We start from the raw sequence: 27,982 nt of genomic DNA, 5'->3' as shown, positions 1-27,982 counted from the left end.
GATGGCTTTAACAAACAGAAGTTTATTTCCTCACAGTGAAGTAGGCTGAAAGTCCAAATTCAGGGTGTCAGCTCCAGGTGAAGCCTTTCTCTCTCTGTCGGCCTTCTCTTCAGTCTTCCCCTAGACTAGGAGCTTCTCTGCACAGGGACCCCAGGTCCAACGGACATACTCTGCTCCCAGCACTCCTTTCTTGGTGGTATAAGGTCCCCCTTTCTTTCTGCTGGCTTCTCTCTTTTATATCTCAAGAGATTGCCTCAAGACACAATCCAGTCTTGTAGGTTGAGTCCTGCCTCACTAACACAACTGCTGCTCATCCTCCCTCATTAACATCATAGAGGCAGGATTTACAACATGTAGGAAAATCACACAATACCAGGAATCATGGCCCAGCCCAATAGATACACACATTTTTGGGGGGACATAACTCAATCCATGACTCTGCCTTATGGGACGGTGCAGTATCTGAGAGTTTCTTCAAACCTGTTATGTGGGAAGAACGTTGGACATGATCAATGACAAGTTCTATAAGAAGTCAAACATAGTTCTGCTCTGGGTAGAGTTTCATGTCAGGCGGGTCCATGCACTTCGGTTTTGTCAATTCCATTGCTGGAGCTGAATGCTGCCTCTGGGACCTCTTAGCATATATAAGGCAAAGGATCCAGTTGTGGGTTTCCCCCTTATTCTTGGGTGCTGTTGAGTTGATTTCAACTCATAGTGACCCTGTAGGATGGAGAACTGCCCATAGGGCTTCCAAGGAGCAGCTGGTGGATTTGAACTGCTGATCTTTTGGTTGGCAGCTGAGCTCTTAACCACTGCACCACCAGAGCTCTACGCCTGTTCATAGAGAAGTCTTAAGGACAGTAAACGGGAGCTGTCCATGGTAGAAGAATTCTGTTGGACCAGCAGCAGGCAGCGAGTTCTGCTTCAGAACATTTCCCTCAGAGGCTGCATGTTGGGGTCTGACTGCAGACAGTACTCAGGTCCCAGGGAGGCAGAGAGAGGCTCCCCACCCCATCTTGGTCCAGACAGGCCCATTGTCAGCAAAAGCACAGGCTGGGTTATGTGACTCAGGTCTCATGGAGCTTGTGAGTCTGTCTCCGCTGACACATTCCTTGGATCTGGGGACAGCTGGTCTTGGGGTTATGCAGACAGGCTTACAGAGCTGGAGTCGTTCGCAAATCAATACTGGATGATTTTTAAACTCTCTGTCCAGTAACTTCCCCTGTCAATGCAATAGTCAACCCACAATTTACAAATCCATCTCAATGGCGAGAGCCTCCCCATATATGAAAATATTGACAGTTATACCTTTTTCACTTATTTGTGCCCCACCCACCTTCCCCAAACGCACACTCGGCCTCGTCACTCTGTGAATGCACACAGGTGGGCTTTTCTTAGATTCCATGCTGAAATGAAAGTCAACTCTACCACCTCATTATGTCTCTCATGGCAGCTCCTGAAGCCCCCTCCCATCCTCAATCAAGCCCATGAAGTCACCACTCTTCCCCCCAAATTCTAAATCTCAGTGTGAACCACTGGTGTGCACACACCCAGCTAAGTAGAAGCAGAAACAGCCAGAATCCTCAGGACTGGAGTCACGGTGAAGCAGATGGGATGGTTTGGGGACATTCCCAGGGTGGGGGGCTTGGACTGTGGCGTGTGTACTTGTGGGCTGGGAGGGGAGAGCTGTGGATGGTGGGCCCAGAGATGAGATTCTGCCTCATCCCATGGAGAGCAATCTGCTGTCACAGAGCCCTGGAGACGGCCTGCCAGCCCACTCCAAGGTGTGGTCCACGGTGAGCAGCTGTAAATGAGGCTTCATCAACGTTGCCATGTGCCTTGTTGAACTCAGCAGTAATTCCTCTGGTTGTCAAAGAGGAAAGTGGCGATTGATATCAGTCTTGACATTCTGCCGAGCTTTGGGTTTTAAATTGCGCTTTGACGTGTGTTTGTTTTCCAGGGCCAATGGCTCCTTCTATGAGATCTTGCAAGTGGACTTCGGAGTTGCCAACAGCAGTGGCCTGGCTGGGGCCCAGCAGATCACCTGGCAGGTGGAGTACCCGGTGGAGGACTCCACAAGTGAGCTGGTTGTCTCTGAAATCTTCATCAGCCAGACCACCTTTGTGGGCATTGTCCCGCTCGCAATGGTAAGAAGTTGGGACTTCACAGAGAGTTTTGCCAAGAAGTTGTCTTTACACACTCTTAAAATGCAAAGAAAAAACAAAACAAAAAAACCATACAGAGCATTTTATAATCTATTGTTTCTCATACAGCTGACACACATCGTTCAAACAAGGAAAATGTACTTAACTTGCATTTTATGTGCCTGCTGTCCATAATGGCTCCTTGGGAGCTACTTAGGGTCTGCTATGTAAACCCCTTTTCATTTGTGGATATGGCTGAACTGTTTCCTGGGGAGCCCTTATTCTTTATTGCCTTAATCTACATGCGTATCAGGAGCAAGGCTACACCAAGTGAAGGTGGTATCATGAGATATATTTGGGGTAGTTGGTGGGAACAGCGACTCTGTGACCTAGTGATGAATCCCTTGTCAATCAGCTTCACCTTGAGGTTCCCAGGTAGCTGGGAGGTAGCAAACTCTGAACGCAGATGCAAGGAGAGAGCCTTGTTGGGAGCTGGCAGCTGAACCTGGATAGAGTCCCAAGAGTCCATAAACGGCTTTGTTTTTCTGTCTCATTGGCCTGGAGGTACTCTGATATCTTTTCTGAGGTTGGCTAAACCTCCATTCATGACCAGGCTCAGAGGCCATGCCTGTGAAAGGGTTATAGACGAGGTTCCAGAGCCTGAAAATGAAGGTGCTGCTGGGTCACAGGTCTCATAAACCCGTGGGAACTGTCACATTCTTAATTCCCTTTGTCACACCCAGGAAATGCACAGATATGTTCTGCTCTGGTTTGACCTTCCTGTCTGAGACCAAAGTGTGGGGTCCACACCCAAATACTCCACCACTCAGGTTGGACATCGGAGTTCAGACCCTTGCAAATGAGAACCCAACGCCCTACAATAAACTCTGCATCCCAGGTCCTTGTGGTTGGCCATTCTCTTTGCCTGAAATGCAATTCTTTACATCTCTCACGTCTGCCTCCTCCTCTTCTGTCAGGATTTAGCTTGGCTGTTCCATGGACTTCTCTCATCTCTTTGATTGAAATGGGCCTTCTGCCCTCTCCTTGTCCATCACTCTATCTACCTTATTCTCCTGTTTTGTGTTCTTCAGAGATCTTATCACTGTTGGAAACTCATCCTGTCTTCCTCCCTAGGATCTGCCATCAGTGAGGGCAGGGATCTCGCTGGTTATGTTCATATCTCTGTACTAGGACCAAGAACAATGCCTGGAACAGTTAATATTTGTTGACTGAATGAACAAACCTCATACTTTAATCCAAGCTACCAGGGTCATAAAGGCCCTGGGTGGTGCAAACAGTCAACTTGCTTAGCTACTAACCAAAAGGCCGGAGGTTTGAGTCTACCCAGAGGCACCTCGGAAGAAAGTCCTGGTGATCTGCTTCTGAAAAATCAGCCGTTGAAAACCCTGTGGAGCACAGTTTTCATCTGACACGTGTGGGGTCACCATGAGTCAGGATCAGCTCAATGGCAATTGTACTGAGGTCATATAGTTCTTGAAGGTTGGATTTATGGAGGTTGTCCCTTTCAGCAGCAATCTGCATTTTACTTTATGGGGAGCCACACCCAGTGGGAAAGGACCCTGCAGACGGATGTGACTTCCAGGACAGAAGGACATTGTCCTGCATTCCTTTCCCTACGAGCTCTTCCAGATCAGCCCAGGTCAGCTTGATGCTGGGTGATCTCCACTCCACGTCCTTGTTCTCTGCCTAACCTGTGACACTCAGTTCAGCGTGGGCTCTGAAGCCTCCTGAAGCCTGTGAGGGTGGGATTGGGAAGGAGAGCACCGAGCCCTCCTGATGGGCAGGCACCAGTCCCCAGGGGAGCAGAGAAGAGATGCATGTTTATCTGCCAGAGCCGGGGACCAGAATATGAGTGTAGACCAGGGGTTGGGAAAGTGCAACCCCACGGGCCACATCCAGCCTAGTGCCTATTTTTGTAAATAAAGTTTTATTGGGTCACAACCATGTTCATGGGTTATGAGCTGTCTATGGCTGCTTGAATGTTGTCACAGCTGAGATAAGTAGTTGTGACAGGTTTCTTTATCATTGTATCAAGGACAGAATCATCCTGATGTCACAAACAAGGTGGCTCCTTGTCCCTTCAGTGCTCACCACCAGGTTCCTCAGGTGAAATCAGCCATCATATCTCAAGCCGTGATGACAAAAGTTGTATTGAGCAGCATGTTGTCGACCAAATGAGGAACCTTGGACAAGAGACTCTGGCTAAGAGCACATGGCAGTGCCCTTCTTGTGACAAAGACTGGGATAAAGATTTATGGGAACAGATCAGCACCCTATTTGTCTGGGGCACAGCCAACTACTGTGGCAACAACAGCCCTGCAAGCAACATAGTTATAGAACATAAGAGTAACCTGGCTTCAGGCATGCGTGTTCGCAAGTCTCTGCTATATGTTCTGCCCTGGAAAAACAATGGAAATGCACAGTAACTGAACATCTATCTCATCAAATGCCAGACTCGAGAAGACTCTTGCTTCTTCCTGCTACCAGTGGGTTCCTCATTTTTCTCCGAATCCAATTATAGAAAAGATAAACTGTGACTTTCAAACTGACAAGTACCTTTTTTCTCCCTCATTTGAGCCTTCGTTCACTTGATGCAAGAATCCTTATACTTAGAAGAACTGTTGCAAATAAACTACCAACTTAGCTTAAAAAAAAAAAATCCCTGGCCCGAGCTTCAGTTTTAGCATCCTGTAGTAAGTAAGTCATTAGTACCACACGCAAGCAAAGTTTTGCTGAAGATACTTCAGAAATGGCTATGGCCGTATACTGACAGGGAACTGCAGAGATTTGAACCAGATCCAGAAGAAGACACGGAATGAAGAATGTCATTGCTGATGTCAGATGGATCCTGGCTGAAAGCAGAGAATACCAGAAGGGTGTTTACCTGTGTTTTCTTGACTATGCAAAAGCATTTGACTGTGTAGATCTTAACAAATTATGGATAATGTTGCGAGGAATGGCAATTCCAGAAAACTTTATTGTGCTTATCAGGAACCTGTACATAGACCAAGAGGCAGTCATTCGAACAGAACAAGGGGATACTCTGCGGTTTAAAATTGAAAAGGTGTGAGTCAGGGTTTTATTCTTTCACTGTACTTATTCAGTCTGTATACTGAGCAGATAATCTGAGAAGCTGGACTATATGAAGAGGAATGCAGCATCAGGATTGGAGGAAGACGCATTAACAACCTACAATATGCAGATGACACAGCCTTGCTGCTGAAAGTGAGGAAGACTTGAAGCACTTACTTCATCAGTAAAGACTACATCAAAGACTACAGCCTTTAATATGGATTACACTTCAAAATAAAGAAAACAAAAATCCTCGCAACTGGACCAACAAGCAACGTCATGATAAATGGAGAAAGTATCAAAGTTGTCAAGGATTTCATTCTACTGGGATCCCCATTCGATGCCCATGGAAGTAGCAGTCAAGAAATCAAACAATGTATTACATTGGGTAGAGCCCTCATGGCACAGTGGTTAAGAGCTTGGCTGCTAACCCAAGGGTAGGTAGCTCAAATCTACCATCTGGTCCTTGGAAGCCCTGTGGGGCAGTTTTCCTGTGTCCTATAGGGTTCCTATGATTTGGAATTGACTTGAAGGCAATGTTTTGTTTGTTTGTTTCTTTATTGCATTGGGCAAATCTGCTGCAAAAGACCTCTTTAAATTTTTGAAAAGCACGGATATCACTTTAATTATTAAAGTGTACCTGACCTAAGCCATGGTATTTTCGATCACCTCATATGCATGCAAAAGCTGGACAACGAACAAGGAAGACCGAAGAAGAATTGATGCACCTGAATTATGGTGTTGGCGAAGAATATTCAATATACCATGGACTGTCCGAAGAACCAACAAATCTGTCTTGGGAGATGTACAGCCAGAATGCTCCTTAGAAGCGAGGATGGCAAGACTTCGTCTCATTTACTTTGGACGTGTTATCAGGACATATTATCCCTGGAGAAGGAAACCATGCTTAATGAAGTAAAGGGTCAGTGAAAAAGGGGAAGACCCTCAGTGAGATGAACTGACACAGTGGCTTCAACAATGGGTTCAAACATACCTACTGTAGTGAGGATGGTGCAAGACCCAGGAACACTTCCTTCTGTTATACATGGTGTTGCTATGAGTCAGAACTGACTTACATGTACAACATATACTCACATATACAACAGGTATATAAAGAGAGGTTCTGTGAATGGGAGCTATTATTTTGTTGTTACTGGGCTTTTGGGGGGCATTGTTCTTGTCTCCTGGGGTAACCATTTTGGCAAGACCTTTTTCATACACTGTGTCCTGTATTCATCACTTTTTGGTGAATGGAAAGGGAGAAGAACGTGGAACTGATGGAAAATTTGGGGTTGATATCACCGGGCCTTGGCTGTCATTTGGGTCTAATATTTCTATTTCTAATAGAGCAGCACTGATGGTTACAAACTTCAAATATTGAGTCTCCAAAAGAGCAGTTTCAAAGGGTAGGTGTGCAGCCCTGGATAATAGTGCTGTCCACGTCATCTTTATAATCTCTACCAGCCTTTTTGCTTCCCTCTCCATGGTCGGCAAGTGCTAACTAATATGGCCGTTTCTTTATTTTCCCTTCTTCTTCTTTCTCTCTCTTTTTTCCCCTTGAAAGCACAAGTTTCCATTTTTATTTCCACAATGCCCCTTCTTTCCCTTTCACTTCTCTTCAGTTTTACGTCCAATTACTGAACCCTGAGCTTAGAGATTTATTTCCGTGGGTGGCACGGAATTTACGGCTAGAGCCTGCCATTCAACTGCAGTTCTTAAAACTAAAAAGCCCAGCTCTGCCCATGCAGATAAAAAACACGTTACCTTTCAAAAAGGTTGGAATAACAAAAATGAACACACTCGGTGAGTTTCTAAGCAACTAGGAACACGGCTTCAGCATAGGCCAGAGCATGCAGATAACCATTGGCCTTTTCAGCCATTTTTGCCTGGAAACCTTACAGCAAGACCTGGTGCGAATACTTTTTTTTTAATTTCAGGCAATATTTGCATGAGTACTGTGGGCCAGACACTGTTCTTCTGATTGTGACAATGGGGGTGTGTAACAAACAGGGTCCCAGCTCTCATGGTGCAGCAGTCTAGAGGAGGACGCTGACAAACCCAGTGAACAAATCATACACTCAGTTGTTTCAGGTGATGGCGGGTACTGTGGAGGAACCACACAGAGTAACTAAGGAGGTGGCAGTGTCAGGAAGGCCTTTTCTAAGGAGCTGGCGTTTGCTCTGAGGACTAGATGAGAAGGGAGAGCAAGCTATAGAAGCTCCGGAGAAAGAGCATTCCAGGCAGAGCGAAGAGTATGTGTCTTCAAGGAGAAGTCAGCTTGGTGTGCTTGAGGCAGGAAGAAGCCCAGGGCACTGGGATGTAGAGAGCAAGGGGAGAGGGTAAGAGACAGAGAGGACTGGTGAGGAAGGCAGGGGTAGTTTCAGCAGTCCTTGGTCATAGCAGAAATGTTTAGTGGGTTTCTAGTGCCAGCCACCACTCTCAGTGTCTATGAGCTTCTAGCGGCTGCTGTAACAAACCATAACCAGCTTAGTGGTCTAAATCAACACAAACTTGCTATCCTACAGTCCTGGGGGCGAGGAGTCAAAAATGGGTCTTCAAACCCAAACCCATTGCCGTCGAGTCAATTCCAACTCATAGCGACTCTATAGGACAGAGTAGAAGTGCCCCATAGGGTTTCCACGGAGTGGCTGGTGGATTCCAACTGCCAACCTTTTGGTTTGCAGCTGAGCTCTTACCCACTGCACCACCAGGGCTCCCAGTGGTGCCTGAGCCAATCAAAAATTGGGTCTTATGGTGCTAAAATCCAAGTGTCTGCAGGGCTTGTTCCTTCTGGAGACTCCAGGGGAGTCTTTTCCAGCTTCTTGAGGCCCCCACATTTTTTGGCTTGTGGCCCACTTCTAGTAATCACATCACTCCAACCTCTGCTTCCGTCGTCATGTCTCCTTCTCTGACTCTGACCCTCCTGCCTCCTTCTTATAAGGACTCTTGTGATTCCATTGGGCTCACCTGGATAATCCAGGCTCATCTCCCGTCTCAAAATCCTTAACTGAATCCCATCAGCAAAGTCTCTATTGCCATGTAATGCAACATATTAACAGGTCCTTATTTTTTTTAGGGATTAGGAGGAAACCCTGGTGGTGTAGTGGATAAGAGCTACGATTGCTAACCAAAGAAACTGAGGAATAGAGAAAATATATAACTTGCCCAAAGTTATTTCATCCCTACTTAAGAGACAGGTTCAAGCCCAGGCATCCTGGCACCAATGTCCATCTGCAAAACAGTACAGCGGGCTCTTACTTCTTTGTGTCTGGTGGCCTCTGTCAGTCGGTGTTACTTAAATGCATAAAATTGAAAAAATTAAAATGAAAAACGATTATATTGATATTAAAAAAAACCAAAAAACAAAAAACATTGGCATTGAGTTGATTCTGACCCATAGCTACCATATAGGACAGAGTAGAACAGCCCCACAGGGTTTTCAAGGAGCAGCTGGTGGATTTGAACTGCCGACTTTTTTTTTTTTTTCAATTGTGCTTTAGGTGGAAGTTTACAGCTAAAGTTAGTTTCTCACACAAAAATTTATACACACATTGTTGTGTGACCCTAGTTGTTCTCCCTATAATGTGACAGCACACTCCTCCTTTCCACCCCAGATTTCCCGTGTCCGTTCAACAAGCTCCTGTCCCTTTCTGCCTTCTCACTCACCTCCAGACAGGAGCTGCCCATTTAGTCTCATGTATCTACTTGATCTAAGAAGCACACTCCTCACCAGTGTCATTTTATGTCTTATAGTCCAGTCTATTCCTTGTCTGAAGAGTTGGCTCCTGGAATGGTTTCAGTTCTGGGATAACAGAGAGTCCAGGGTCCGTGTCTTCTGGGGTTCTTCCAGCCTCAGTCAGACCATTAAGTCTGGTCTTTTTATGAGAATTTGAGTCCTCCACCCCACTTCTCTCCTGCTCCATCAGGGACTCTCTGCTGTGTTCCCTGTCAGTGCGGTCATTGGTGGTAGCCCGGTACCATCTAGTTCTTCTGGTCTCAGGCTGATGGAGTCTTTGGTGTATGTGGCCCCTTTTGCCTCTTGGACTAATATTTTCCTTGTGTCTTTGGTATTTCTCATTCTCCTTTGCTCCACGTGGGTTGGGACCAATTGATGCTAGGTTTTAAGACCCCAGATGCCACTCACCAAAGTGGGATGCAGGACATTTTCTTAATAAACTTTGCTACCCCAATTGACCTAGATGTCTCCTGACACCATGGTCCCCAGATCCTCCGCCCCTGCTGCACTGTCCCTCGAAGTGTTTGGTTGTCAAACTGCCAGCCTTTTGGTTCACAGCCACAGCTCTTATTCTGATGTGTAGGGCTGTTAGTTTCCTTTGTGGTTACCTAAATATTTATCTCTATTTTTCTAAGTTTAAACTATTATTTTATTTCTTTATGTCACCCTGACTTTCTCTCCATATGAAAGATCTGTGACTACATTATTTAGTCCCTCTTTTTTTTTAATGTTGTCAACTTTTACATATTGACTTCTGTTTCCCTATTTTCAGTGTTTTAGCCTTGATTTATTTGTGACTTCTTTATCTGGGTTGATATCTGGTTGTTCTGTCCTGTGTTCTAGTCTTTGATTATTATCTGTTGTTACTGATTTTCTAACTGGAAGACTCCCTTTAGTATTTCTTGTAATTTTGGTCTGGTTTTTACAAATTCTGTACACTTCTGTTTATCTGGAAATGCCCTAATTTTGCCATCATATTTGAGAGAGAGTTTTGCTGGATATATAATTCTCGGTTGGCAATTTTTTCCCCATTGCCTTCTTCCCTGCATGGTTTCTGCCAAGTAGTCTGAGCTTAGTCTTATGGACTCTCCTTTGCAGCTGACTTCATTTATCCCTAGCAGCTCTTAAAATTCTCTCTTTATCTTTGGTTTTGGTAAGTTTGATTACAATATGTCTTGGTGACTTTCTTTTGCGATCTACCTTGTGTGGGGTTCGATGAGCTTCTTGGATAGATACCTTCTCATCTTTCATGATATCAGGGAAGTTTTCTGCAAGCAAATCTTCAACAATTCTGTCTGTATTTGCTGTTATTTCCCGCCCCCCCACCCCCCGTTCTGGTATTCCAATCACTCGGAAGTTATTCCTTTTGATAGAGTCCCATACAATTCTTAGGGTTTCTTCATTAAAAAAAATTCTTTTACCTGGTTTTTCCTCAAATAAGTTGGTGTCAAGTGCTTTATCTTCAATCTCACTAATTCTGACGTTCGTTGCCTCAGTTCTGCTCCTATGACTTTCTAGTGAGTTGCCTAATCCTGAAATTTTATTGGTAATCTTTTGGATTTCTGTTTGCTGTCTATCTGTGGATTCTTGAAGCCTGTTAAATTGGTCATTATGCTCTTGTATAACCTTCTTAAGTTCCTGTATTGCTTTGTCCACATGTTCCTCGGCTTGTCCTGTGTTTTGCTTGATCTCCTTCCTGATCTCTTGAAGAGCTCTGTATATTAATCTTTTGAATTCTACCTCCAGTAATTCCAAGAAATTTTCTTCCTCTGGAAGGCTTTTTGGTTCTTTGTTTCGGCTGCTTGCTGAAGTCGTCGTAGTCTTTCTCTTTATGTGATTCCGTATTGACTGTTGTCGCTGAGCCATCAGTAAGTTACTATATTTATTTATTTTATGTTTGCTTACTATGTCCTAGCTTCTTGTTTTGTTTTGTTTCGATATGCCCAAATAGGCTGGTTGTGTGAGCTAGTTTGATTATTGGCATCTTTGAAGCTCTCACATCCTGTCACCAGATGGTCAGAGCTGTTACTAGGTATGTGAGCTCAAGAGTCTGTTTACTTTTCTTGTATGGATTCAGCTCAAGTGTCCAGGTAGTCAGTCACGAAGTGTGTGGTGCAGGCTCTCACCTACAGTCCTAGACAGGCAGGGGTGATTGGAGTAGGCACAGGTATCTGGTAGCAGCCATAGCTACCATTGTGCCACCAGGGCTCCATATTGATATATAGCTATCAAAATATTTATAAAAGCAAATTCGTGATAGAGTAACATATGTACTATTTTATCTTTGCATTGCAAAACAAGGCCTAGTGGTAGGAATAATAACTACTGGAACATCAAAGTGGTGATTGAGCATAAATGCCATTTCGATATACCTATAACAACCGTACTGTGATATGAAAATATCTGTACTTTCTGTTGGTGGGAAAAGGCTGGTACTGTGTCTCTCCACATCAATCATTGAAGGAAATGTTAGGTTTCAGTTAGAGGTGAATGAAAACAAAGATGTGTGTGTGTATAAGATCCTGTGTATGTGTGTGGACGTGTGTGTGCATGTGTTTATGTGTGCATGTATGTGTGTCTGTGTGTGTATGTTTATGCATTTTTCCCATCCCTCTTCTGATTTCGCAAGCAGCAGAGGGTTTCAAGTTGACTTGGGTGATTGCAAATGTAAGTACACGAGAGCCAGTCAGTACAAGGCTGGGCAGAGGTGAGCACCCAGTGTGTGGAGCTCAACACCTGAGCCATATGACCTTGGGCGAGTCACTTAACGCTTCTGTTTTTCCGTCTCCCCGTTTGTGAAATTGGTCCAGTAATCCCAGGCCCACAAGTCTGTGGCGATTAGAGGCCACCATGTGAACTGGCAAGAATTAATCTGGCTGTCGACAATTGTAGCGGTCACTATTAGTTTAAAGCATTAGGAGACACAGGAGAGAATAGGGTAGCCTTTCTGGCTCACAGGATGGACAAGGCACAGGGCCGATGTGTAGTGATAGTCGTCCTAGTAGATGCCCACCGAACACAGGTGGACCATAAAGGGTGGCGGGTGCTCAGGATGCTATACTTTCTGACTCCAGCTTGTGGCTGGGGGTCAGTCCCCGGGTAATGCGGATGGTTAACATGCTCAGCTGCTGAGGAAGAGGTTGGAGGTTCACGTGCATCCAGAGGCACCCTGGAAGAAAGGCCTGGCCATCTACTTCTGAGCGATCAGCCCTTAGAAACCCTGTGGGGCACAGTTCGACTCTGACACCCACAGAGTCCGCCGAATGGTGACTGGTTTGTAAGGTGTTCTGGAAACAGCTGTTGCCTCAGTTATATACACATGGTTTCCCTGGGCTGGTCTGTCTGCTCAGAGCTAGAAGGAGCAATTGTAAATTGTCAAGGAGAGTGTGTGTCCACTGGGTACACTTTGCAAATGACCAGAAATAACCATCTTTGCTGGATGAGACCAGGGCCATGCATTTTCTAAATGCTCTTTTATGCGGTCACTGTGGAGCGGGCGGCCACCCTTCTAACATGCTCAATTCAACTGCCCACAGCTGAGTGTCATCATAGCACTGTGAACCGGCGAACGTATTCCATAAACCTATCGCAGCAGCCGTCCCATAACTGGGTTTAGATGTTATACCATTTCCTAATGCTCATTCAAAAACATAATGATAAAAGAATTGCTCCAGGAGTGTGAACTGGAGTCAGCTAAATGGAAAAGAAGGAAAAAAGCCCCATTAAGACCTTTGGTTCATTTGACCTGTGTCCTCTTGGGAAAACCTTTGCTGATGTATAATTTCTGAAGGTGAAAGGGAAAAACAGACCCAGCTAAACACGTTCTGGAAAGAAACTGGTGGTTGTCAGGTGGAGGAACAAAGTGTTAGAATTCCAGGGACTTCTGTGGCAGGAATGTGACATGAGGGATTTTTAAAGACTCTGTCAATACCATGAATATTTATGGCGTCTCTCACAGAAGCAGTTGTCACGTGGCACATTCATCAAAGACTTCTCCGCTGGAATTTGCTGCCTTGTTGGGTGATGAGCCCTGAATGTCAAAATAGAGAGCGGATACGCGAAGGGTTTTATGCCCCTGTTTTCACTTCCTTAAAGGTGGTAAAAATGATCAGGAGGCTGTATTCCGAGATAATAATTTTCTTTAAAAAAAAAAAAAAAAAAGGATCTCCTTTATTGTTGACAGATGATCTCAATTATTTATCACAACTTGGAGTTGAGAATATGCAAGTTGTCTGCAGACGCTGAGACTTCGTGTTGCCTCCTCCAAGCCTGAGATTCCTGTTTGGAAATGCCAGCCAGGATCAGAGCCTATAGGACGATTTTCCCAAGCGTGTGTACTGGCCAGTAAGACAAGCACTGTTCTCCATAGCAGGGAACATGGGCATGTGTGTGCTTAGGAAAGTTCAAGCTGTCTCCCTCCAAGTTCTGTTTCACCGTTTATTTAGGCCGTGTGACCTTCCTCAAGGTCACACAAGGTCACACTTTCAAAGCCTTGGTTATCTGAGAAAGGGGTAATGTAATTCTTACTAGAATAACCTTATCGAGTTACCGTGAGGATTAAATGAGGCAAATATGCACGGTTTGGCACATAATAAGTATATAAGTGTTAATTTTTTTTTTTTTTAACTGGATGTCAGCGAGTTTGAAAAAGAGACGCTCAAGAGTAATGGTGAAATGCAAAATGTTTAATAGCGGGGTGGCGTGGACAAGAGATGCAGCTTAAAAACACTCATTACAGCCTTTCCTGCCTTCCCATCCCTGACAGGCGCACCCGCTGTGTATCAGTCAGCCCTGCCGAAGAGAAATGGGGGAAAAATTCTAACACATCTTCTCTGGCGTAGCTTATTTCAGCTTCACCAAACCTTATTTTTCTAAGTGGTTTTAATTTTACAAACTGTCAAGATGGCGTTTTTGATCGCCTTTAACTTCCTTTTTCCTGGGGTAAGTGATCATGGGGGAGCGTCCCCAGGGCTCCCACTAGATGGCGCTGACAGACCAGGTTGTGGACAAAATTCGGGTGCGCCTCCCCGTCCCCGGGGTAATGCTCCACAAACACCCACCCCTCTACCCTTCTTCCCTGCAATTAACCAACTGATTAGTCAGGCTCATTGCTTCCCTGGGGGTCCCCATTCCCCCTGAGTGTAAAGGCAGGCTGCCTTCTGCAGCCACACTTGGCTCTTAGCACAGTACCTGAAACAGGGCACCAGGCAGGTTAGAAAGGTGTTGCCACCGTCAGCCAGCACCACTGCCAGCCCCGCACCTACATGGATGCCTGTGAATGTGGGTTTATCTTGCACTGGTTTATTGTTTGTATTTAAAATGATGGATGCTCATTATAAAAATTCAAATCAAACAACAACAACAAAAAAAATTCAAACAGCGTAGAAAAAAAAGTTATCCCAAATTCCAGCACTTCAAGATGGCTATCAGTAATGTTAGAGAACCATCATTCCAGACATCTAGACTATGTCCACATATACACTGAGGGACGGATGGATGGATGGATCGGTGGGTGGATGGGTGGGTGGGTGGATGGATGGACGGACGGATGTATGGATAAATAGATAGCTGATGGATACTGAACTTTGTAAAAATGAAATCATACTCTGTATGCTATTTTTTAAGTGTTGGATCCTTCTTTTTACTTTAAGAATAAACAATCCATCGTGAAATTTCTGAGCTTCAGAGAACATTAGTTTTGTCTTTCTCTGCCTCTCTTTCCCTTTCTTTTTCTCATATAGACTCACACACATGCAAGCTTAGGAAACAAGAAATAGGCAGGTTCTATTTTTTTTCTTTTTAAGTTAACTATAAGAGATACTGGTTTTTAAAATACCCTGTGTTAAGGGGAGAAAAAAGCTTACAGTTAAAACAAGTCAATGATTGGAGCTGTTACGTGATTATTACCGCTATCACCGCTGCTACTTCTGCACCTCGAGATACCACAATTCTCGTATAGAATCTGTACTGTCCAATATGGTAGCCACCAGCCACACGAGGCTGTTTAAGTCGAGATTCATGGATATTAAAAACCATCATAAATTCAGTTGCTCAGTTGCACTAGCCGTACTTCAAATGCTCCGTAGCCAGCCACGTGTGGCTAGTGGCTATCGTGTTAGAAGCACAGATCTAGAACATTCATCAGTGAAGCAAGTTATGTTAAATAGGGCTGGTATTGACTGACTCTTAGACTTCTCCATACTCCCCCATCTTCCAGATATTTATTAGTTTTATATATATTTCTTTTACATTATCGAAATTTATTACATTTATATTTGGTTGTATAATCCCTCCGCTTGTTTAATATTAATTCTTTATTCAAGTTCTCTATTAAGGAGCCCAGGTCACTCAATGGTTAAGGACTTGGCTGCTAACTGAAGGTTGGCTGTTCGAACCCAGCTACTCCTTGGGAGAGAGATGTGGTAGTCTGCTTCCGTAAATATTTATAGCCTGGGAAACCCTATGGGGCAATTCCACTCTGTCCTATGGGGTTGCCACAAGTCGGAATCGACTTGACAGCAACAGGTATTACACGTACCTCACTTGCTTCGTCAGTTCCCACCATTGTTCCAGAAAGGGCTGGTATCTTTTAGCACTGAGGGCACCTTTTTGTTGAGGACTTGACACTTTTTTAATCCTTAATTTTTTTTTTTACTGAGCTCTCTAAGGGAAAAATGAGATTGACCCAGTGCTAAGGCAATGGCTAAGTGCTTGGCTGCTAACCACAATGTTGATGGTTCTAACCCACCCAGCAGCTCTGCCAGAGAAAGACCTTGCAATCTGCTCTCGTAAAGATTACAGCCTAGAAAACCCGATGGGGGCAGACAGTACCTAATAACAACAAGTGCACTATAGTCCCAGCATTCTTATCAAACTGTAAAATGCTGTCTAGATGTAAGGTACTTTTTGTCAGTCATTGCTTCCACAAACCTTGACTGGGAACCAGGGCTGGGTGATGGAAACCCAGTTCTTGCCATCTGTGAGAAAATTAAGGGCCCAGGGAAGTGTTTTCTGCTCAGGAGCACAATTCTACTTTTGTGTGAAATTTCTTTAATGAAGGAGGGAGGATTCTATCTCACAATTAAAGACTAAGCTTAAGACTCTGACACCCTTGGGAGGAAGTGTTTAAACTCAGTTGGAGAAACTGCTGGATTCTTTTCTGAGAATAGAAAAGGAGCAGGAAAATCAGAAAGACCAAGGGAAAGGTGGCTGCAGCTCTCAGGGCAGACTTGGCCACCCTCCTCGTTTCCCCAGAATTCCTCTGCCCTGGACAGTGTCCCACCTTGGCTGGCAATGGCTACAAGGCCTTGCTCTCTTCACTGGGTAGGGGACCTTGTGGATGGAGGAGTAAATAGCAGGAAGAGCTGTCCAGGTAGCAGATACAGAATGGGATGGAGCGCGGTCTACTTCCTGGGGAAGCTGCGCACCCCTTCCCTGAGACTTACAACCAGGGCTTCAAACTGGTTCTTCCCGATTCAGTCATGGCCTAGGAAGTGAAAATGTAACAGACCCAAATTTTTTTAAATTGGATAAACTGGAATGATAACCAGAACAGGAAAATTATGGGTTGAAGTCCTGCTAGAAACCTTACCTCCCTCTTAGAAAACAAGGGCAGCGGGTATGCATTGCATAGTACCCAGATCTCTTGCCTGTTGAATTCCGAGCAGAGTCGTAAAGAGTGGTGCCCTGCTCAAACATGGCGGCCGACCACGCCACTTTGGATGTGTTCGCTGTCCAGTAATCCAGTCTCATGCATCAGGCTCCTGAAAGGGCTCCCAATGCCACTTCTGAGTCTGCCATCCAAGGTGACCCATAATTATTCCCCGTTACAACCACATCAGGTTTCTGTGAGTCCCCCTTGAGGCTGTGTCAACGCATCTTAGGGGTGAGCCAGCTGAGATGTGGAGAGACCAAAGCCTGATTCAACAATGTGGCAATATCTGTAAACTTTTTAAAGCACATACCCTTGGACCCAGAGTTTCTTCTAGAAATTTCGTCTTCAGATACTCTTAACAAACGTGCACACACGCATTTGTACAAGCATTGTTTGCAGTAGCAAAAGACCGAAAGCCACTTGAATGTGTATTTGTAGGAACTTTTTTAGATGGTGTGGAGCAGCCATTTGTAAGAGAAAATTCAAAATAGTTGTTAAGAATGAATGAACTGAGGACAGACCCATAAAATGTACGGAGACTAAATGGGCACACCAGCCCAGGGGCAAAGGCGAGAAGGCAGGAGGGGACAGGAAAGCTGGTAATGGGGAACCCGAGGTCAAGAAGGGGAGAGTGTTGACACCTCATGGGGCTGGCAACCAAAGTCACAAAACAATTTGTGTATTAATTGTTTAATGAGAAACTATTTTGCTCTGTAAACCTTCATCTAAAGCACAATAATAATAATCATAATAAAGAATGAATCAGCTAGATATGGTAAAATAAAGAAGCAAGGTGTGGGCCACTGTATACAATTGGACGCCATTTGTGTAGACAAGGTAGCCCTGGTGACACAGTGATTAAGAGCTACAGCTGCTGACCAAAAGGTCGGCAGTTCAAATCCACCAGCTGCTCCTTGGAAACCTTACTGGGGCAGTTCTACTCTGTCCTATAGAGTCGTTATGAGTTGGAATTGATTTGATGGCAACGGGTTTGTTTTTTTTTGGTTTTGGTTTAAAAAGAGCTGTGTATCTGTGTGTCTGTGTGTGTGTGCTTGCAATTGTAGAAGGAAACTAGAAAACTGGGCTCAAGAGTGGCAGAGAGACTTAAAAACTGACATTTCATGCAGACATAGAAAAAAAAACTGAAAAAATAGCAATAAAATCAATATGTGTATCCTTAAAATCTAGCTTAAGAAATAGAACACTACCCATATGAGACTTATTCTTTATTATCTTTAAGTTTTTCGGCACGTGCATGTATTACCTTTCAAAAAATGTTCAGAATTTTTAAAAATCTCCAGAAGGGTACTGTAATAGGATAAGTTTCTACAAGCGCAACAAACCACACACCAGATACAAATGTTTTGCAAGGCTCCAAGTGGCAGAAAGGTGAACTGAAGTTGGGTTCTCTGGTACCACTCCTGCTCTATCTCTCCTGTTCCGGGGTTGTACGAGTGTGAGCTTCTGGAGCAAACAAAAATACAAACTCGGGTTTCCTTCCTGAGATCCTCGAGTACCTTTGTGTTGGCCTGTGGCCTTCCAGGCCACCTGGGTGAACACCCTTCTTTTAAGATTGGCCCCTGGGATGGGTGTCATCTTTGGGAGAAGAGAGAGGAAGGGGAGGAGTGAGAGGAAGGGAGGAGAGAGAGACACAGAGAGACGGAGACTGTGAGGATGAGACAGAAATCTCATTGCTGGCTGTTTTCCTGTGACAAGGGCAGAGGAGGGAAGCTACGTGTACTTCTTCCTTCATGGAGGTGTCTTGTTGGCTTGGCCATGTTGAGCACGTTAGGTTGGAAAGGTGCGTCTGTCAGAGACAGTGAATAGCAAAGCACAGTGGTTAGTGACATTTGGAGATGGAATCGGGCAAACCTGGCTTCAAATCCTTGCTTTACAACTTTCTACCAGTGTGATCTGGGGGCAAGTCCCTTAACATTCCTGAGACTCGATGTCCCCATCTGCCAGGCTGCTGGGAGGCCAAAACTAGTCTGGCTGGAGTCCACACGCTCAACCACAAACCCAGTTCTCTAGTTCTCCACACTGTCCTCCCCACCCCACAACCAGGCCTGCTTCAACCTATCTGGCTCTTGGTGACATTAGAACTTTTATCCCTGCCTCAATCAGTTTTATTACAATGGCTTAAAGTTCACAGACTGTATCCGATTTGAGTGGCATTGTTGGAGATCATCTAATAAGTTCAACCTCTGGGGGAAACTGAGGTAGGGAGGGTGGCTTTTTCTAGGCCATTTATCTTGCTCTTCCCTTGGTTTAGAGACAATTTGCTCATGATATTCAGGTGTGCACGGGTTGAAGTGACCTAAAAGCCCACAACTCCTGAGTCCCAGCTCTTTTTTGTGAAGTATTTGCCCCTCTGTGATGAGGGTCACGACTTCTGTTGGGCGGTCATCACTGTTTTTGGTGACACAGGTGTTGGATGTCACCACCTCATGCAGGACACACTGCCCTTCGTTAGCAGCAGACCAGCAAGTACATCTCAAGTGATGGACTTAGAGGGTCATTTGGGTAGAGGCCTATTGTTGTTCGTACCAGGAGCTCATTCTCCTTCCATTGTCGATTGATTGATCACCCTCAAGCCGATGATTTGGTGACCCTGAGGTGAATCCAGTTTAAATTGTGTCATGGGTGACTCTAGAACAAGCCTCTCACAGAGTGAAATTCCAGTAGCGTTTGTTTCTGGAAACCTAACTTGGAAATTGTTTGCTAAGCTTTTGGTAATTCCAGGGTTCGGGAGGTTCCTCAAGTCCTCATTCTTTGTGTTGACAGATGGAATTTTCCCACCAGTCTTCCTTCTCTCAGCAAGTGACACTGCCATCCACCTAATTTCTAGGAGCCTTCCATGATGCCTCTCTGTTTTTAACTGTCATATATGTTCTATCAGTAAGTCCTAGTGGCCCTATCCTCCAAAATATATCCAGAATCCAACCACTGGCTCCCTCTGCACTGCCAGCACCCTGGCCCAGCAGCTGTCTTCTCTTGCCAGGATGCCTGTAGTGGCCACCTGGCTCGTCTCCCTTCTTCTCTCCTGCCTTATTCTGGTCCATTCCCCGTGCTGCAGCTAGAGTCTCTTTTTAATTCATTTAAATATTGTAAGGGTCCCCTGATTAAAATTGTCCATTGGCTTCTCACTGCATTTGGAATTAAACCCAAGTTTCTCATGTGACCTAGACAGCTGTATGCTTTTTCTTCTCTCCACCCCTCTTCCCCATTTCTCAGCATTCTCTACCCTCCAGACGTTCCTGGAATGGGCCAGGCTGGCTCCCACCTTAGAGCCTCGGCGCATGCTGTGTTCTCTGCCGGGCACACTTTGACCCCAGAGAGTGGCTCCATCTCATCATTCAGATCTTTGGTCAAACCATTAACTGTCATCTTAAGTAGCCCTCCATCCCTCATTCACCCACTATTACATCCATTTATTCTCTTTCCTTTATAGCACATTAAAAAAAAAAAAAAAAAAACAGAAACCAGTTGCCATGGTGTTGGTTCTGACTCACGATGACCCCGTGTGTGTCAGAGTAGAACTGTGCTCTATAGAGTTTTCAATGGCTGATTTTTCAGAAGTAGATTGCCAGGCCTTTCTTCCGAGGCACCTCTGGGTGGACTCAAACCTCCAATTGTAGGTTAGTAGCCAGGTGCTTAACCATTTGCCCCACCCGGGGGCTCCTCATAGCACTTAGCACTCTCCAAAATGAGCTTGTTACACTTACGCGTTTGCTAACATATCTTTCTTTTCATGGGAATGTAAGCTCCATGAGGACAGGGTTTGTCTTTATACTTCTTTGATAAATATTTGGGCATTCAGGTTATCTATTTCGTCTTGAGTAAATTTGGACAGTTTTGAGTCTTTCAAGGAATCAGTCCATTTCATCTAAGTTGTTGCATTTCCTGGAATGGACCAAGCTTGAATTTATTGCCATAGAGTCATTCGTAATGTTTCCTTATGCTTTTACTATCTGTAGGATCTGTGATGATGTCACCTCCCCTGTCATTGGTGATTTGCATCTTCTTTCTTTTGTTCCTTATCAGCCTGGCTAGAAGTTTATCAATTTTATTAATCATCTCAAAGAATCGGCTTTTGTTTTGAAAGATTTTTCTCTATTTTTTGTTTGTTTCTTGTTTCATTTATTTCTGCTCTGATATATATTAATCTAATTATTTTGGATTTAATTTGCTCATCGTTTTCTAGTTGCTTTAAGGTGAAACCTGAGGTCAATGATTTAGGCTTTTTCTTCTCTTCATAATAGTCATTTAGTGCAATAAAATTATCTGTAAATTCTGATATGCTGTGTTTTCATTTTCACTCAGTTCACCATAATTTCTAATCTCACTTTTTATTTTTTCTTTGACCCATAGGTTATTTAGAAGTCTATTACATATTTTTCAATATTTGGGGAATTTTCTTTGTGTTACTGATTTCTGTTTTTCATTCCATCATGGTCAGAGAACATATTTGATATGGCTCGATTCCTTTTAAATTTATTTAAACTGGCTTGTTTTATGGTCTGAAAGTTTCTCTTGGTAAATGTTCCATGCACCCTGAGAAGTGTATTCTACTGTTGTTAGGTGGAGTGTTTTATAAATGTCAATCCAGTCAAGTTGGTTGATAGTCTTGTCCAAACCTACAAAATCCTTGCTAATTTTCTGTCCACTGTTCTATTGAGAGAGGGTCTTAAAATATCCTACTACCATAGTAGATTAGTGTCTTTTTTCATTGTAGTGCTATCAGTTTTGGGTTCATATATTTTGAAGCTCTGTTATTAGATGTATAAAAATTTGAAATTATTATCTCCTCTTGATTAACGACCCTTTAATCATTATGAAACAAACTTCTTTATCCATGTTAATACTCTTTGCTATGAAATCTAATTTGTCTGATGTTAATATAACCATGCCAGCTTTCGTTTGACTAGTATTAGCATGATATATATTTTCAACCTTTTTACTTTTAACCTACTTGTGCCTTTGTATTTAAGGTTGTTGTAGGCAGTATTTTTTAAATCCAACCTGACCATCTCTTTTAATTGGAGTGTTTAGACCATATACGTTTAATGAGATTATTTATATGATCAGGTTTGAGTTCACTATTTTGCTCTTTGCTATTTATTTGTCCTTCTGTTCTTTGTTTTCATTTTCCTCTTATTCTTACTTTTGGGTTAATCAAGTATTTTTTATGATTCTACTTAATCTCTTTTACAGCTGTAACTTTTGTTTGGTTATTTTGGTGGTCAGTTTAAGGTTTATAGTAAATACCTTTAACTTATGATAGTCTACCTTCAAGTAATATTACACAACTTCACATGTAAGTATAAGAATCTTACAGTGAGGTACCAGCATTTCTATCCTCCTCATCTTTGTACTAATGTTGTATGCATTTTACTCTTACATATGTTATAAACACACTATATTTTTATTATTTTTGTTTAAAGAGTGAATGATAATTTAAAATACTTAAATAATAAGGTAAAAAACTCTTATTTACCCAGGTAATTACCGTTGCCTTTGCTCTTCATTCCTTTGTGTAAATCCATTTTCCATCTGGTATTGTTTTTGATTTTGTGTTTTTCTTTTTCTGACTTCCTTTAACAATACTGGTATTGTGAGTCTGCTGGTTGTGAATTCTTTTGGCTTTCATATGTTTTAAAGTCTTTGTTTTGCCTTTTTTGTTGAAAGATGTTTTCACTGGATATAGAATTTTACTTTGACATATTTTAATTTTCATAACTTTAAAGATGTTGGTCCGCTGTCTTCTCATTTGAATTGCTTCTGACAATAAACCTGCCATCATCCTTATCTTTGTTTCTCTGGATCTTTTTAAGATTTGCTCCTTATAAACTGGTTTTGAGCAATTTGATTGTGATGTTTCTTAGTGTAGTTTTCTTCATTATTTTTCTTCTTGGGATTTGTTGAGCTTATTGGATTTGGGTTTTACAATTTTCATCTAATTTGGAAAAACTCAGCTGTTATTTCTTTGAATATTTTTTTGTCTGTACTTGCCCCTTCTTTGGAGACTCCAATTACACATATTTTAGGCTCTTTGAAGTTACCCTACAGCTCGCTGATGTTCTGCTCATTTTTTAAAAATTCTTTTTCCTCTTTGTTTTTTTATTTTGTCCATTTCTGAAATTTTGGTGTTTATCTTTTGGATTTCTAGTTGCTGTTTAGGTATGATTTCTAATTGTTTATTTATTTTCACGGTTTGTTCTTGTATTATTTTCCTGAATTCTTCTATTGTTTTGTCTGTGTTTTCCTTGATTTTGGCTATGTTTTTGTTGATTTTATCTGCATTTTCCTTGATGTCTTTCATAATCTCTTGGTGAGCCATAATTATTAGTCTTTTAAATTCCGTATCAGGTAATTCCACTGCCTTTTCTTCTACCGGAACATCATTTGACTCTTTATTTTGGTCATTTGCTGGAGCCATCTTGTCCTGTTTTTTAATGTTTTGATATTATCTGCTGTCTCCAATACACTAAGGTATTATTTTCCTTGTCTATTGATTGTGGGAAACCCTGGTTGCATAGTGGTTAAGCGCTACTGCTAACCAAAGGGTCGGCAGTTCGAATCCACCAGGCGCTCCTTGGAAACTCTATGGGGCAGTTCTACTCTGTCCTATAAGGTTGCTATGAGTCGGAATCAACTCAACGGCACTGGGTTTTTTTTTTTTTTTTTTGGTATTGATTGTGTTCATTTGTTTCGTCTTTCTTCTTTTTTTTCTTTTTTTGCTGATATGTCAGGATGGGTGGACCAGGTGTGCTTTGCTGCCTGCTCATCTGTGGGCATGATAGCTCTCACCACCTTGTCCAGGTGGGCAGAGCAGCGGCAGGCAAGGTGAGCCCACTTGGCTGCACACTGGTTTGGTGAGGTGGCCGAGGGTGGACTGCGCAGATGCTGTCTGCCTCCGGATGTTGGTCCAACAGTGAGGGAGTGTTCACAGCCCCTCTGTTTAGCAGCTGATGAGTGTCGGGAGGGGAGGGGCAGTGTGGGCCCTGTGTGGTGACACGCCTGAGCTGAGAACACTGTAGCTGAGGAGGCACGGCAAGAGCTGGTAGGAAGGGGTGTGGTGTATGGGGCTAGATGGGGGGAACAAAGAAAAGAAAAGAGAGAGAAATAAAACAAGGGTAGCTAGCGGTTTGGGGTGGGGTGGACCTGGGGGCTGGAAGGAAGGGAATGAGGTGGTATATTAGGCTAGATGTGAAGTAGAAAGTGGTGGGCTGGTGGCTGCCTAGCTGCGGTGGTGTGGTGTGACCCAGCAGGAAGGGGTGAGGGTGGTATATGGAGAGAGTTGAGATGGAAAAGGAAAAGGAAGAAAGGGGGGAAAAAGTAAGATAAAAAATGTCACGGTGGCAGCTGGTAGGTGGGGGCAGGTAGGGCCTGGGGTGACAGTGGGCTGGTAGCTCTCCAGCCAAGCAGTGTGGTGTGGCCCGTGGGAAAGGGGTGAGGATGGCATATGGACCAGGTGGGAGGGAGAAAGAAAAGGAAGAAAGAGAAAATAAAAAATGGAGTGTCAGGAGCTGGCAGGTGGGGGCAAGGCAGACCCAGGGTGATGGTGAGCCAGTAGCTCTCTAGCTGAGCAGCTGGGCATGGCCTGTAGGGAAGGGGTGAGGATGGAGTATGGTAGTAGGTGAGTGGGATAAAGAAAGGGGAGAAAATGGCCCAGCAGGAGCTGGTGGGTACAGGTGGGGCAGACTTGGCCTGATGGAGGGCCAATAGCTCTCTAGCTGAGTGGCACGCATGGCCCATTGGGAAGTGGTGGGAGTGGCCTACTGGGCAGAAGGCTGAGGGGTGGGAAAGTGTGTTTCTCTGGTTAATGGGTGCTCTGTCTCCTGTTGGGAACTCCATGAAGTTGCCTTCCCATTCTCCTCGTCTGAGGTCATTTTTGACTGTGCTCCAAGATGGCGATGCTGCATTGTGTTAGTTGGCAGGGGACCTCCACTCTGTATCTCTCCACATCCTCTATTTTCCTTCAGTTTCTTTTTCTCTTCGGTGTTTGATCTAGTTCTTTAAGCCTTTATTTGATTCTTAGGGTTCCAGATCGACATTTGTATCAGTTTTACTTAGTTTTTGAGGTCTTTGCTGCAGAGGGACGTCATGATGTGTCTGTGTATGGCAGTACGCTGGCTCTGCCTTCAGTATTTTTTCTCCAGTGCTTAATCTGCTCATATCCCATCCAGTGTATTATTCGTATCATCCATTGTCGTTTCGTCTCTTCATATTCACTATGTCTTTTTTCAATGCCTTTCCTGTCTTTACCTAATTTTTAAAAAAATGACCGTTTTATTTTAGGTAATTGCATTTTCACATGAGGTTTTTAGAAATAATGCAGATAGATCCCATGTCCTCCTCACCCAGTTTCCCTTAGTGGTAACATCTTATTAGGCTACAGTACAAAATCCCAACCAGTAAATTAACATTGATACATTCCACTGATCTTATTCAGATCTCACCAGCTTTACATGCCCTTATTTGTGTGTGTGTTTAGTTCTGTGCACTTTTATCACATGTGTGTATTTGTGTAATCACCACACTCAAATACAGAATGGTAACAGGGTCCCACGCAGCCCCTTGGGGGCTAGGAAGTAGGATCCTATCCCGTGTCTGGTCAGGGTGGAGATACAGAAATACTTGATTGCTAACAACTGATATTAATGATATAGTGAAAACCTCAACTCTGTTCTTTTTTAAAAATAATCTGTTATTAAAAAAATGATTGTTGGGGCCCCCTAAGTTGATTTAATGACCTGTTCATAGATTGTGACCCACAGTTTGAAAAACATGCTCTGTGAGAAAGTGACCTTTATGCTAAGAATTGAAGGATGAGAAAACAGTTTCTGTGGTAGGAAAAGTGTGCGTGAGAGCCTAGAGACAGGAAAGACTTGGAGTGTCCCGGAAATCGATAAAAGGCTAGAAGGAAGAAATATAGTTAGCCCAGGGCAAGAAGGTACCAGATGAGGTCAGGAGCTGCCATCTTTTAAGGCCAAGGGAAGAGCTTGTATTTTCTTGTATAAACAATGTGGGGTCACTCAAGGGTTTAAGTAGAGGAGTACTGTGATCTGATTTATGTTCTAAAAATAATCTGAAAATCTCTGTACTGTGTGGAAATAGATTGAAGGATTGCAAGATTAGGAAGTTATTGCAAAGGTTCAGGCAACATGTGATGGTGGCTTAGGCTAGGAAAGAGGGAGTGGACTTATTAAAAAGTAGAAGCGGAGATGCCCCTTTTGATGGGGAGCCCTGAGCTAGTTCCTGCGTTGCCCTGTAAGGAAATCATTTGGAGGATTCTGTATTACATCATGAATTAGAAATAAAGCATTGATGATCAATGATATTTATGGTCAACAGAGACCACCTTTAAAGTTACCTTTGGGCGATAGGAAATGGTTAGCTCCAAGAAGGTTTCTAAGAATAAGTCGTTTTATATCAACTATATTAGAAAAGGTCACTTCCTAAGACTGAGTTTGCAGCTATGGTGATAAAGTATTTATCCCTGTGGAGATAGCTTACCCTTGTTGTAATAAGAAGGAGTATGTTGAAACAGGTGCCAAACACGTATCAGGTTAATCTCCATAGTAATGAAGGCTGATGGTTCTCACCAAGTCTGTCTCCCTGACCCTGTTGGACCTACCCACACTCGGAGGTCTCAGCAAATAGGCCTACCCTCCTGATCGTCCTGTGTGAGTTAAGGGCTCTTTGAGAAGTTGCGAATTCATGACATTGTAGGTGAGACAAATTGTGCCTTGTTCCTGCTCTATTAAGGAGAGAACATGGAAAACCACGCAAGCAGTTCCCTCTGTAATGACTTTCAGCTCTCTCTGCACCATGGGAATTCAGTGCAAAGCCTTTTAGAATCTTTCAGACACACCTGATCACTCTATTATCTTGATCTTAAAGACCCGTGGGAAACACAGATAGGAGGTAAGGTTTTAAGCACTAGCCTTGGAGACAAATTTTATTTTTCAGTTTATTCCTAGTTGGCTCTGCAATGTTAACCACATTCCTTAACTTCTGTGTTTTTGTTTTCTCCCCCACCCCATTCAGATTCTGCTAAAATCTACAATTGTAACAGTTCAGCAAGCCTTTTCAAATATGTTAGTTATTTGTTCATCATAGATTTAGAACACCCAGAGTAGGGAGAGGAAATTAACACCATAAATATTGTTGCTGGGGAGAGAAGGAGAATTCTAAATACACTTTTTCTTGAACCTTCAACATTTAAGAAGTGCTGGCCTGTTGTCAGTTTATCATCTCTCAGCTCCAACTGTATCCTTTTTTGCCTGTTCTGTGATATTATAGCTGGACCCTGTAAATAGTTCTCTTTTGCCAGCTGGTACAGTACTGGGCTTTACCGGTAGGGGGGCTTGAGGGACACTTTATGGCATAGTAGAAAACAAACCAAAAAACAGACCTGTTGCCCTTGAATCAGTTCCGACTCATAGTGACCCTATAGGACAAAGTAGAACTGCCCCATAGGGTTTCCAAGGAGCGCCTGGTGGATTTGAACTGCTGACCTTTTGGTTAGCAGCCGTAGCTCTCAACCACTACACCACCAGGGTTTCCAGAGGAAGGGCTTTTTTCCTGACTTCAGCAGGTTTTCCTTCTTGTTCCTGTGGCACAGCTCTCAGCAGCATGCAAGAGACCCTGTGGTGCTCACTGCCTAGTGAATGTCAGTGGCCCCCCAGTGGGTGACTTCTTGCACACTTGCTGCAGACCAGCTCTGGCTTACAGCCCCCAGCATACTCCTCCACCAACCGTGGGCACCAGACACACCCAGCAGTGAGGGCTGCATTCTGGAGCTCATTCTGTGGAGGGTCATGGTCTTCTAAGCTTGCCCCTCCCTTGGATGCTCTCCTTCATCCCTAGGGGTAGTAGCTGCCCCTGTGTTTGCTATTTCTGTATTCTTGAGAATTTTTTTTTTTTTTTTAACACTTTCAGTAGTCAAACACCTTTTATTAGTTAGTAATTCTTTATCTTAGATTTTTTCTGATCAAATTACTGGACTGGTTCTTGCCTCCTGACTGGATTCTGGTGGATACATACACGTATTAACGTACCCCTAAAATGATATTTATTTTCCCATTACAAATTCTTCTTATTTACGTGTTGTATTTGAACACGTTTACCAAGGCCATTTTCAGACTACCTTTTTATTGAAAGAAAGAATAGTCTTTAAGCTGATCAGAGGTCTTGAAACTATCTAAAAGTACACACCATTTCTTTTTAAAACTTTTTTTTTTTGTGCTTTAAGTGAAAGTTCACAGCTTAAGTTAGTTTCTCATGCAAAAATTTATATATGTACTGTTATGCGACCCTAGTGGCTTATCCCTACAATGTGACAACCAC

At 43.5% G+C, this 27,982-nt stretch overlaps 1 protein-coding gene across 4 annotated transcripts in view; it reads left to right on the top strand.

Moving 5' to 3' along the window:
- Positions 1 to 27,982, top strand: part of LOC111747736 (transmembrane protein 132B) — a 446,856-nt gene that overhangs the window by 351,681 nt on the left and 67,193 nt on the right. For all 4 annotated transcript variants that reach the window (XR_010318544.1, XM_064272049.1, XM_064272050.1 and 1 more), the window contains one exon: positions 1,961 to 2,147. Coding sequence is in view for 3 of the 4 variants with exons in the window: in XM_064272049.1 (XP_064128119.1) it covers positions 1,961 to 2,147 (187 nt within the window). In the remaining variant the exon portion in view is untranslated. The remainder of the gene's footprint in view (positions 1 to 1,960; positions 2,148 to 27,982) is intronic.

The sequence above is a fragment of the Loxodonta africana genome, chromosome 19 (assembly GCF_030014295.1).
Source record: "Loxodonta africana isolate mLoxAfr1 chromosome 19, mLoxAfr1.hap2, whole genome shotgun sequence".
NCBI classification, from domain to species: Eukaryota; Metazoa; Chordata; class Mammalia; order Proboscidea; family Elephantidae; genus Loxodonta; species Loxodonta africana.
The sequence above is the reverse complement of the archived record's forward strand: the minus strand, read 5'-3'. Positions and strand labels throughout refer to the sequence as shown.